Source organism: Felis catus, chromosome A2 (genome assembly GCF_018350175.1).
Source record: "Felis catus isolate Fca126 chromosome A2, F.catus_Fca126_mat1.0, whole genome shotgun sequence".
NCBI lineage: Eukaryota > Metazoa > Chordata > Mammalia > Carnivora > Felidae > Felis > Felis catus.
Window position 1 is genome coordinate 157,427,180 of NC_058369.1, and position 13,131 is coordinate 157,440,310.

General features: G+C 48.1%; 1 protein-coding gene across 5 annotated transcripts in view; it reads right to left on the reverse strand.

Annotated features, from left to right (window-relative positions):
- Positions 1-626: 626 nt before the first annotated feature.
- Positions 627-13,131, reverse strand: part of LOC101082993 (TRPM8 channel-associated factor 2) — a 28,168-nt gene continuing 15,663 nt past the window's right edge. For 3 of the 5 annotated variants that reach the window (XM_045052911.1, XM_023250673.2, XM_045052910.1), the window contains exons 3-9: positions 10,904-11,895; positions 10,510-10,607; positions 9,266-9,479; positions 8,722-8,961; positions 7,542-7,879; positions 4,987-5,235; positions 628-861 (exon numbers count right to left, since the gene is read on the reverse strand). In XM_045052911.1, coding sequence (XP_044908846.1) covers positions 850-861; positions 4,987-5,235; positions 7,542-7,879; positions 8,722-8,961; positions 9,266-9,479; positions 10,510-10,607; positions 10,904-11,895 — 2,143 coding nt within the window. In that variant the 3' untranslated portion in view covers positions 628-849. Of the gene's footprint in view, positions 862-4,958; positions 5,236-7,541; positions 7,880-8,721; positions 8,962-9,265; positions 9,480-10,509; positions 10,608-10,903; positions 11,896-12,046; positions 12,569-13,131 lie in introns of those variants that run through there. The other 2 variants (XM_045052912.1, XM_023250671.2) reach the window with 2 other exon arrangements.

A 13,131-nucleotide genomic window follows, 5' to 3' on the forward strand; every position in this document is an offset into this window, starting at 1 on the left:
ATTGTCCATCCTAATAAGTCAGTGGCTGTCTAGTGCTAAGGGAAGAAGATATAGGTAGAGTCCTTTTTATCACCTCAAAAACTGTAAAGCAGCCTTTACTACTTCCCTAAATTGCCCTAGGGTGATGTCTTTCCTTTGAAATTTGTCCAGTATTCTAGGAATTTGGGTATTTCAGATATTGGATCTAACAGGCTATAAGAACACATGTGGTTCCTTGTCCCATGCTCTGAGACACGAAGATTGGAAGTTGGGGTACCCTTAAGAATGAGCAAAGGACATGTGGATACAAGTCCTGTGTTTCAGACCAGCTTCTAGGACTCCACCGGGCTGTTACTTTAAAGCATCAGATCTTTAAAATCCTCCAGACTAGATAGGCCAGGGTCATGGTATTAAAGGATGTGTACCTTAGATGAATGACCCTTATCATTAAGTAGTTTCTTTTGAGTAACTAGAAATAATGTTTTTTGGTTTTAGCAGTTTTGATCTGGTCATTTTTGGTTCAATAACTACACATGCAAGTTTTTTTTAACGTTTATTTATTTTTGACAGAGAGAGAGAGAGAGAGAGAGCATGAATGCTAGAGAGGCAGAGAGAGGGAGGCACAGAAGGCTCCAGGCTCTGAGCTGGCAGCACAGAACCTGATGCAGGGCTTGAACTCACAAACTGTGAGATCATAACCTGGCCTAAAGTCAGACGCTTAACCACCTGAGCCACGCAGGCGCCCCTATACATGCAAGTTTCATGCAAGAGGAGCTGGAGGTTGTGGCAGACCCAGGAAGCACGTGGTATGTTGGCTGAAGGTTTGGGCTCTGCAGTCCAACTTGGGCTTTACCACTTAGCTCTGTATTTCTACTTTCTTCTCTGCAAAATGGAAATAGTAATAGTACTTACTCCGTAGGACTGTTGTGAACATAAAAAATAAAAGCACTTATAACAGTTCCTGGAAGACAGCATTTATTGATGTTGAGACCTACATTGACATCCTTGTGAGCAAATGTACTTGGATACAGAATACCCTGACATTATAACAGTTACAATTAATTGTGAACTCAGAAACAACCAGCAGAGCCATTTGTAAGAAAGAAGGGCTCCAATTTCCACTACAGAGTGTGTGGGGGAAGAGTCAGGGTTTGTCTTTGTCTCTATGGCAACCTCTTTTTTAAAAATTTTATTTATTTTTTTAAATTTACATCCAAATTGGTTAGCATATAGTACAACAGTGATTTCAGGAGCAGATGCCTTAGTGCCCCTCACCCATTTAGCTCATTCCCCCTCCTACAACCCCTCCAGTAACCCTGTTTGTTCTCCATATTTATGAGTCTCTTCTGTTTTGTCCCCCTCCCTGTTTTTATATTATTTTTGTTTCCCTTCCCTTGTGTTAATCTGTTTTGTCTCTTAAAGTCCTCATATGAGTGAAGTCATATGATTTTTGTCTTTCTCTGACTAATTTCACTTAGCATAATCCCCTCCAGTTCCATCCATGTAGTTGCAAATGGCAAGATTTCATTCTTTTGGATTGCCGAGTAATACTCCATTGTGTATACATACCACATCTTCTTTATCCATTCATCCATCGATGGACATTTGGGCTCTTTCCATACTTTGACTATTGTTGATAGTGCTGCTATAAACATGGGGGTGCATGTGTCCCTTTGAAACAGCACACCTCTATCCCTTGGGTAAATACCTAGTAGTGCAATTGCTAGGTTGTAGGGTAGTTCTATTTTTACTTTTTAAGGAACCTCCATACTGTTTTCCCGAGTGGCTGCACCAGCTTGCATTCCCACCAGCAGTACAAAAGAGATCCTCTTTCTTTGCATCCTCACCAACATCTGTTGTTGCCTGAGTTGTTAATGTTAGCCATTCTGACAGGTGTCAGGTGGTATCTCATTGTGGTTTTGGTTTGTATTTCCCTGATGATGAGTGATGTTTGAGCTTTTTTTTTTTTTAATTTTTAATTTTATTTTTTTTATTGAGCATGTTTTCATGTGTCTGTTAGCCACCTGGATGTCTTCTTTGGAAAGGTATTCATGTCTTTTACCCATTTCTTCACTGGATTATTTGTTTTTTGGGTGTTGAGTTGGTAAGTTCTTTATAGATTTTGGATACTAATCCTTTATCTGATATGTCATTTGCAAATATCTTCTCCCATTCCGTTGGTTGCCTTTTAGTTTTGCTGATTGTTTCCTTTGCTTTTTATTTTGATGAGGTCCCAGTAGTTCATTTTTGCTTTTGCTTCCCTTGCCCCCAGAGACGTGTTGAGTAGGAAGTTGCCGTGGCTGAGGTCAAAGAGGTTGTTGCCTGTTTTCTCCTTGAGGATTTTGATGGCTTCCTGTCTTATATTGAGGTCTTTCATCCATTTTGAGTTTATTTTTGTGTGTGGTGTAAGAAAGTGACCCAGGTTCATTCTTCTGCATGTCGTTGTCCAGTTTTCCCAGCACCACTTGCTGAAGAGACTGTCTTTGTTCCATTGGATAGTCTTTCCTGCTTTGTCAAAGATTAGCCATATGTTTGTGGGTCCATTTTTGCGTTCTCTATTCTGTTCCATTGATCTGAGTGTCTGTTCTTGTGACGGTACCATACTGTCTTGATGATTACAGCTTTGTAGTATAGCTTGAAGTCCAGGATTGTGATGCCTCCTGCTTTGGTTTTCTTTTTTAAGACTGTTTTGGCTATTCGGGGTCTTTTCTGGTTCCATACGAATTTTAGGATTATTTCTTCTAGCTCTGTGAAGAATGCTGGTGTTACTTTGATAGGGATTGCATTGAATATGTAGATTGCTTTGGATAGTATCAACATTTTAACAATATTTGTTCTTTCTATCCAGGAGCATGGAATCTTTTTCCATTTTTTTGTGTCTTCTTCAATTTCTTTCATAAGCTTTCTGTAGTTTTCAGTGTATAGATTTTCCACCTCTTTGGTTAGATTTATTCCTAGGTATTTTATGGGTTTTGGTGCAATTGTAAATGGGATAGATTCCTTGATTTCTCTTTCTGTTGCTTCATTGTTTGTGTTCTATGGCAGCCTCTTAAAGCCGGTATTATTCATCCATGCAGTCTTCCTTAACATCATGGATAAGAATACCAGTTCTGGAGTTGAATTTCCTGGGTTCACCTCCTTTCTCTACCTATATGGAAGCTGACTAGTCACATGCTGAGACAACCAGAAAATCAGGTACCAATACTTTTTGGAGGTTAAATTTGATATTTAGTAAAAATTCAGTAGTTAACATGAAGTAAGTCAGAAGTTTGTTGAACTTCCATTTTCTAGGTAGATTTTTGTTTAAATTATAGATCTTTCATGGAGGAGTTTTTCACTGCCAGGGGTTTCACTCAAGCCCTGACTTTTCCTCTTATTATCTGGGTGACTTCAGAAGTTATTTAATATTCCTTAGTATCTGTCTCCTCATTTTTGACATGGGAATAATAATAGTACCTACTTCAAAGGTCTGTTTTGTAAATTCCATGAGATAACTCACATTAAATACCCCACACAGTGCCTGCACGTACTGATCGCTCATTGTGAGCTGGGTGTCACTACTGTTCTTTGGACTCACAAATGTTTATTGAGCACCTTTCATGTGAAAAGCACCTGAGAAAATATAGTAGTGAAATAAAAGGAAATTATCCTAGAATCGGGAGGAGGAGGATGGGATTCAAAAAAGACATTTCCTAAGTCAGTTCTTCTTTGGAAGAGCTACTCTACTCTGAACACAGTTCATGGAATGATATTCAAACCACAAAATATGGTTTAAAAGTAAGCTAGAGAAAAATGGCCACACCCCATTAATCCTGGAGATGTAGCTCCATTTAGAATTCCACCTAGCCAAAGAGTTGGGATGGACTGGAATGCATTATTAGAAAGCTCAGGGTTAATTTGGTCTGCTGTATCCAGTAATCCTGCTCCTGAGTAGAGGCTGTCACGCACAAAGACTTTTCATTCAGTACAGCTGTTGTTATCACCGGACAGTGCCTTGATTCTTTGGTGACCAGAGGAGTCAGTCACCTGTTTTGTGCTAAGAACAAACAGGCTGGTGGACCTGGTAGGGGTTACTACTGTGACTTTACTTTTGGTTGAAACAAAAGTACTAGAAGATGGAACTAAGCAAAAGGACCAAGTGGCTTTGTAACATTGAGCTTGAATTTATACCACTCTTTGGGTTAGGTCATACCCACGAGTCCTTCTAGAGGTGGGAGAAAGGACGTAAGACAGGCTAGGATCTCAGTAACTATCATCACCATGTCTGGAAACAACACCTGTACTCATTACATAGTCTTACACAGAGACTGCATGCCTACCTCAAGTGGCCAACTCTGAGGTGGGATTCAGTCTTCAGGTTGTCCACACAAGACTGGATAGACAGGCCAGGCCACCATGGGACCAGGCAAAGGCTGAAGAATGCCCTTGCATGTGTATGCATTTTGCAGTGGATGAACATGTTCACCATTATCAAACAGTGGACTTTTATCCCCAAGTCGTGGATGAGAATACAGAAGCACAGAGAGTTGAAGAGATTTCCCACAGAACTGAACAAGTCCAGGGCTCTCTATACCAGCCTGTCTCTCTTGCTATTAGAAAACTTCCCAAAGCATAAGAAATTTACAGTCATGTTCAAGGCTGGCCGGGGTGAGGGAGTGATGTCAGATTGTTATGGTAACCCAGAGTCGTTAGAACTGTTGGTAAAAAGTAGAAGCCACAAGCCTGCAGGACCTCAAGATGCGCAGATGAAAGGTCCTCTGCTGGAGAAGGAGGGTGGTGAAGCAAGTCGGTTGACCAGGGAAATAGTAACAAGGGCATTTTCCTGAGAAAGTTGGGGTCATTTTGTCTTATGACCTTAGCTGCCTTCCTGAAGACAGCTCAGGGATGGATGTGGGGCTCAGGCTCAAGAAGCTAAGCTGGAAACATGGGTGGTGGCCTTGGCGAGTGATCGTTCCTCCCCCCCCCCCACCCCACCCCCCCCACTGCCTTGCTGCACATCCTTTATACCTGAGGATGCACGTACACCCGCATGGGGTTTTCTTGCCACTCAGGCAGACAGGACAGGCTGGCGGCCACTTCCTTCTGGACAGGCCAGCCCCAGGCCTCAAAGAATGGAGCCAGATTCTTCTGCACCTTTTCCGAGAACTTCTTCACCCACAGATTCATCTTGCCAGCCTTGTCTGTGGGGGTGTCAGAGAGTGTCTGGTACTCAGCAAATAACTGGGTGAATGGCTCCCACCCAAAGGCTTCCTGGAGCTGAGAAGAGAAGGAAGGGGCAGAATCAGATACCAAGTTGTGAAAGCACCGGCAACATGCATGTTCAGAAGTATATTTCAGTTACAGCGATTTCTTCCCCTTGACCATTCATGAGCCTCCCTCATATAGTCTTGGCTGAGACTACAGAGGTATAGAATGTGCAGGGATCCTGGGGTGTCCCAGACCACCCCTCTTTTGTGGAGGAGAATTCTGACCCTGGGGTATAGAAGCCAAAACGGATAACACCCTGAAGTCAGACCTCCCTCTGAATTTACTGCCCTGGCCTCTGACAGTCCTGCTCATCACTACTAATTAATGCATCAACAGACACTTATTACACATACAGCATTTATTAAATACCTATAGCATGCCAGGCATTGCACTAAACAATGGTGATTAAGAGCTCCTGTCTTCCAGAGGTCACGGGTCAGTGGGAGAGACAGACGTGTAAATAAATGTAAAAAAAAAAAAAAAAAAAAGGCTTATCAAGGAGATAATGTCAGGAGAGGAGGGCAATAGAACTGAATGTTGACAGGGGACCTGACTTGATGGGTACATAAGATGTTCAAGCACATTTCAGCCACAGGAAGGAAACCTGGGGACTGGGGGACGAGAAGCTGAAGCAGCAAGATGTGTTCATAGTGGGAAGGAGTTTGGAGTACCGGAGGGTAACTCGAGGGGCACGGGAGCTGGGCGATGAAGCTGGTAAAAATCTGAAGCTGGCAGGGTCTTGTACACCCTGCTAGGCGGCTTTGACTTTGTATGTAGAGGAGATCACTTTAAGAGTTTTAATCATGGAGTATTAAGATTATTTTGGAAGTAGAGTGGATGATGGACAGTAGGGGGTTGAGGCAAGGAGGCTGTTGTCACAGAGCAGAGACGAGCAGTGAGCACCTGTACCAGGGCAACAGTGGGAGGAAGGGTGGCGAGCAGGTAGAGGAATCAGAAGGTGCCTGCCCATCCTGAGACTGAGTCCCAGACCCCAAGATGATGGGTCTTTCCATAACTTCTGCAAAATGATCTTCAAGGCTCCATGGTGAGTGGGTAGGCGGGTAGGGTGAAATTATGGCTTTAACTTCCACTTCGGTGGCAAGCTACTATTTAAGGTCTGTCTCCATGTAGACCCTCAGACCGGCCGTGTAAGAATATAGAACTGAGGCAGTGCAAAGTCATCTCATTGAGTGGCACTGTCTCCATTCACTCTTAGAAAATAAGGGGAAGAGGAGCGCCTGGGTAGCTCAGTCGGTGTCCGACGTTAGCTCAGGTCATGATCTCGCGTTTGTGAGTTCGTGCCTCACATCAGACTCACGGCTGTCAGACTGTCAGTGCAGAGCCCACTTCGGATCCTCTGTCCCCGTCTCTCTGCCCCTCCCCCGCTTGCACTCTCCCCAAAATAAATAAATATTTTTTTTAAAAATAAGAGGAAGAGAAGTGATTGAGAGGCAGTGCCAAAGCTTGAGTTGTGTCATTAACTTCTGATTTTAGGTTCCGGGTCCATCATTTAAACGAGTGATATGGGAGAGGCTGCTGAACTTCTTTAATCTGGTATTTGCCTCTGTGAAAAGCAGGCCATACCACTGCCATATAGGGCTGTGGTAGGCAGCATAAGAGATCTGATCTGGGGAACAGCCTTGAGAACTCTGAAACATTAATATTCAGAGCAGGTTGGGGAGGGGACAGGGCTTTGTGCCTATTTCACAGGAAGTCTGCCTACTTCATGACTTTGGTATTCTTGGGAAGTGGGGTTGGTTGGTTATTCCTTTATTCGTTCTAAAGACATTTCAGGTTCAAGTGGCGGGACTGAAGTCAGAGAGCCTTGATAACAGTTCTCTCCTAGAAAGCTCTTGTAATGCAGTTGTCCCGGACTCATACCACTGTTATTACAAACGGATGGATGAAGGGATGTAACATTCTCTTAATTCACAGAACTAAGGTTAGGAAAAACAAAGAAAAACAGAATGACACCCATTTCATGGTCAGAACCAGTAAGTGGAAGTGCTTGGCTCCAGTCTCATGAATGCCTCAGAACTTCTGCTCATGACCAGTAGACCAGTAGGCTGTATTTTGTCCACTTACTTTGTTTTTCATAATACTTTTCATTTCCTCTTACTTAACATCACAAAGTACAGAAGGCGAGTGGGACAGGTGTCATTATCTCTATCTTAGAGATATATAACCTGGGAAGCCCCACCATGTGGTCCGGTCCCCCCCTACCTGTGACCAGTCTGGAGAGGGCAGTGAAGGGGATCCAGGATGCTACATGGTGAGGGTTCTGGTGGCTCTCAACTCCCTGACCTTCTCCGTACCTGTAGGTATGTTTCCAGAGCTGTCCACACATTCCAGTCGTGCAGTGGGGCTCCCTTTCTTATGTGTGTTTTAATTCTCTTCTCTCGTTCTGGAGGGCTCAGCGCAGGATGGGCCCGAGCCCTGGGGATGCCCAGGACCGTCTCATGCACATAGACTGACCAGAGGTTGCAGGTGGCCTCAGTGGTGTGTGGGGGGAACTCCCACTCTTGTCGCTGCTGGTTGTGACCCAGCTCATGGATGGGTCCCCACAGACCCCCGCTCCTCATGCCTGCCTCATTGATGAGCTCCTGCACTGACTCCACGTGGCACATGATGGGGTATCCTGAGTGCATCCAGCCTGGGAACGCAGAAGCAAGAGATGAGGGGCAGGGGGTACCCAAACCCATCTCCCTTCATTCCTCTCTGCCGGGTAACTTTCCCTCACCATCCGGGTTGCCTTCCGCAACACCGGAATCTCCATGTTGATCGGAAAGTAGATGGCTTCCTTTGCCCGGTCAGAAACTGAACGGTCCCTGGCCCCCTGCCCAGCCTCTCACGCCAGAGTTATGCCCTCCATCTCACTGTGGCCCTGAAGGATATGAATACACTTTACACAGCCATTCTTGCTACAATTCAGTGCTTCACTTTGTGTGATTTTCCTATCCTGTGAGTCTGTGACACCATGTCCTGTGTCTGGGTTGGAGAGCAGTGTCATTTCTTCTGCCACGTAAACCACTGTCATGCAGACTTATACTCATCAGCAGAGGTCATCTTCTCCTTTTTTAAAGAGAAGAAAACCGAGGTCCAAAGGAAATGTCAATATGTCAGAACCAGATCTCCTCATTTTTCTTTCATGTAAACCACTCAATACTGAACATAAACTGCTCTTTCCATTGCCAACTCACTTCTGTTTGGAGCAATATTTCTATTTTAACCTCTCCTTGAAATAACAAAGAGATGGCTCGTCACTATCTGTGAACCCCCAGGAGCAATTTTTTTTCTGAGATTGTCCTGCCATCCTGTGAAATCTCACCTTGTAGATGTTCACCTTTTCACACGTGAACATCTCTGCATCCCAATCAAGGTCTTTTTTCCTTTACTGGTGAGATTATACCTTTCACATACTGGACATGAAAAACGGCAAAACACGGAATAAATGGTGTGTGCTGACTAGGAGGAGCACAGCCCTGGAGTACCCACCGGCTGAGATCTGCACGTCGGCAACAATCCTCTCGGGACGGCAGAGAGGGAAAGGCTGGGCTGCCAGCCGGGCTATCGCCTGCATCATCTCGTCCCAGAGGTGGAGTGCAGGCTCGGGGTCCTTCAGGGTACGGAGGTCTGCCGTTGGCACCGTCAGGATGATATTATCTGTGGCCAGCTCTCCCCAGGGAGCCAGGCTCTCCTGGACACAGTTCTTCCACTCCTGCACCGATGTCTTACCTGGGAACAAATATCATGGGCATGTCTCCCCACTTCTCCAGCTTACCTTGAACTCCAGGAGGAGGTCACTGAAACAATGAACTGGACATGTGGGTTTATGTGCCATGAAGTGAAGGACGGTCCTCTAGACCCTCCCCTTAGTTCTGCCCGGAAGTCTCCACAGCCACAGGGTGTTTCATAGCCCCACCCCACCTCTACTTACATCTTGAACACTTCTTCCCCCTTCTGTGTGCCAGTCCCCGCCTCAGCCCCCCTTAGCAACCGGCCTGCGACTCTGGTAGCATCCCCGGCATTGTCTCCTCACCCAGCTTGTAGTATGGGGCGGGCACGGCCCTCTTGATGGTGACAGATATGGGGCCCAGTTTGCTGCCCTTCGGCACGATGACATAGAGGAGGCCGCCCCAGAGGCAGGAGACCGACCGCGTGGTCCTGTCCATGCAGCACTGGTGAGTCACCACAGGGGCTCGGGACAGCTTTCTGGCCTTGGTCAGGTTATCAGTGTGGCAGCCAACCTGTATCTGGGGAGGTGAGTCCATCATGCGTAGCAGGAGCTACGTCTCTGTGGTGAGTGTGGGGGGCCCTGTGTGTGCTGGCTGGATGGCGGGTACCCGACAAACACCAGCTTCCCCCTTCTGTGAGCTACCCGTGAAACCTATGAGGTTGTCCCTCAGCAGTCATAGGGAACGAACGGTATGTGGGATCATTCTTCTGGGGGTTTAAACAGCCCAACGATGGAGTGTCACCAGACAGACCAGGCACAACAGCCCTGAGGCAGAGACGGACCAGGGCCCTGCGACGTCTCTGTACCAGGTGGGACCCGGGCTCTCGTGTCAGGGCCTACGCCGTATGGTGATTCCAACGCCAGGATGAGCCAGACGGGGTCCTGGGCCGCCTTTTGTGCACAGAGGGGGCCAGCTGTCCAGAAGCGGTGAGATGTGGCCCGAGGCGGGAGGGCTAGTTCTCACTTCCCCCCGCCCTTGTCCAGGCCCCCCCCCCCCACCCTTTCTGGTCACACGGGTTGAGGTTTGTTTCGTCTGGAGTCCTGGGGTTTCTTCTTTTAGGTGGAACGTAAGCGAGCTCCCGAAAGGCGGACACAGAAGAGCCCCTGAGTGTGGCAGGAAGTGACCCTCAGGTTGAGGCAGGACAGTGTTAATCCTGCCTGTAGGGCCTGCTTGCGTGAGTGACCAGATGAAGCACAGCCTCAGGGGTCAGGGTAATGACGTAAAACACAGAAAGGCCGTGTGCTGTTGGCGACGTGGGTGAGGTTCTGAGGATGTGATGGGGCTCCTGGGGCCCCTCACATCCCTGTGGGGACGTAAAATCACCACACGTGGAAGTGCAAGGGCTTAGGTGTGAGTTCTACGCGTGACAGTAGCTCTCGCATCCCAGTTGCTCCTTCAGGCCCCCTGAAATAGATCTGCTTCGTCTATGAAACCTGTGAAATGGGCAGAATGGTCCCTCCTGGCCTCCTGGGAGCGCTGCCGAGAGCCGAGGAAAGCCAAGCGGCTCTGGGGTTTGGGGCATTGGCAGTGGCTACTCTGGTCTTACCTTCAGACCGGCGCAGGCCGCAGCTTCGGACAGCGAGACTTCTGCACTTTGTCCGTGCGGGAGGTAGAGCCCGGTACTCACCCAGCAGTCCCCGTTGCCTGACAAAAGCCACAGGAAGGGCTGAGTTCTTCGCCCAGCTGACTCTGGGGCACCCTGGAGCCTCCCGGCCCCTCCCAGAGGCACAGCCCCTGCCCTGCAGACCTCAGCTCACCCATGCTTCCGGCATGCATGCCCCCCAAACCCTCAGTGGAACCCCGACCCCATCTTCCCTGAAGTGCGTGATAGGGAATGACGCTGGCCCACTGGAGCTCAGTACCTGCAATGTCCTGTGACACCGAGGAACCCCCCCCCCCCCCCCCCCGGGGCCTGCTGCTCTGGGCATCTCGCTCTGTACCTGGGTTGCTGCCATCGATCTCCACAGTGATGGGCTGATCTGAGGGGGCCAGAAGGGAGCCGCAGGTCCCCGTCCCAAGCTCCCGCACCAGCTGGGAGCAGTCAGTCCCAGAGCGTGCCAGCTCCGTGGCCAGGCAGAGCACCGCGGCCTCACAGGAATCGCCAGCCACTGGGTGCTCCCGGCTCACGGCTGGGAGGCCTGACAGACGCAGCATCTTCCTCAGGAGCCGGTGCAAGGACGCGTAAGCTGGGACCCCCTCCGCGGGAATCTGTAGGAAGGCCGCACCGTCTGCTCCTAGCTTTGCCAGCCAGCGCTTTTCCAGGTTCCCAGCCCCACAGTTCAGCGTGGTCTGGAATTCACACAGCGCCGTGCGGATGTGGTAGCTCCGCATCTCAGGGGTGGGGACAGGGAAGCAGCCCGGATCGAGGGTCTGAGCCAGGATGCTGAGGCCAAAGCGGTTGAGGATGACGTTACCAGGGAAACCGGCCAAAGTGGAGCGGCCCGGGTTCTGGGAGGCCCACCACCAGGCCTGGCCCCCGATCAGCAAGCCCCCACCCTCGGCCACGAACTCCTGTAGCTGCTTGGCCTCCTTGTCACCGTAGGCCTTGCAGCAGTAGACACTCAAGTCGTGCGTCAGATGGGGCTGCAGACTGCACTCCAGGCCATGCTCCGACAGGAGGGCGCACAGGTTTTTCAGCCCTGTGTTCACCCCACATTTGCCTGTCTGGCCTCTGGCCAGCCAGCGCACAGCATTGAGCAAAAAGGGCCCCATCTTGGGAGCCCAGAGCATGCCCTCGTGGGCGGCGAGGACCACCCGGCCCCGGCCATAGTGGGCGGCTGCCAGGAAGCAGCCGAGCGAGGCGTCTAACCCCAGCGGGAAGGCCAGGGCCCCGTGCACCAGCAGCTGCGAGGGGACTCCCCCCGTCTTGATGTCCAGCTCTGAGATCCCTTCCAGGAGCTGCTGCTGATCCCGCCTGAGATCCTCCCCGCACCTGGAGGGTGACACGGGGACAGAGGGTCAGAAGCACCGAAAACAAGCTCCTACATAGGGAGTTCTCGGTGTGGGTGCAGAGGGGACAGTTCGTGCCAGCCTCCTGGTTCTGACTGATAACTGCTAGGATTCAAGTATGGAATACCATTTACCTTATCGGATCTGAGGCAGATTTTTTCACCTTTGAACGACTAACTGATGGCATATCGCGGTTTAATTGGCAGTGTTGACTCTTACTTCGTGACACAAAAATGGCGCTTATCTTATAGCCGACATTGTAGTGGATTTGATGAGATACTGAGGAGTGACGTAGTGGCCTTATCTGTACCTCTTAAAGTCCACCTTCTCCAAATAAACACTGCCAGGAATTCTTCCCATGTTAGTCAACTGGTTGTTGAATATTCTGGCTTGAATTTCCTATCTTTTTAAGTAATTAAACATATACATAAGTTAGTAAAAAAATAGTCTATTCCTAGAGAAAGTAGTCCTACTGTATTTCTCAGAGCTAATTTTCTGCCAGAAAAAAAGCTGTAAAAACATCAGATTGCTAGCTCTGAGCTAGAAACACAAGTAAATTGTTTAATACTACACTTAAAGATTCAGGGGCGCCTGGGTGGCGCAGTCGGTTAAGCGTCCGACTTCAGCCAGGTCACGATCTCGTGGTCCGTGAGTTCGAGCCCCGCGTCGGGCTCTGGGCTGATGGCTCAGAGCCTGGAGCCTGTTTCCGATTCTGTGTCTCCCTCTCTCTCTGCCCCTCCCCCGTTCATGCTCTGTCTCTCTCTGTCCCAAAAATAAATAAACGTTGAAAAAAAAATTAAAAAAAAAAAGATTCATACACACACACACACTGTAAAAATTCTCAAATCTGATGAGAGTATTTGTCACTTTTTATCGAGAAATGGTCTAAACGTAATAAATTCAAAAAACTTTTGTATGTCAAGATTTTTTTAAACCAATTTGTAGATAGATTTGTGAATGTCAAACAACGGGACATTGGTTAAATAAGTTATGGTTAACTGTAGATGGCATACCATATGATAATTAAAATAACTATAAGATAATATTGGAAAATGCTTCATGGAAAATATTTAAAAATCAGATTCCAAGATACTGTGCCCTAAATGAGCCAAATTTCTGGAACAAACCACCAAAAATGAAAAAGCAAATAGAAAACATGAAACCAGAGGCAGAATCTAAAGTCTATTTATCACAACATCTTCAGTGACCATCTTGGCTA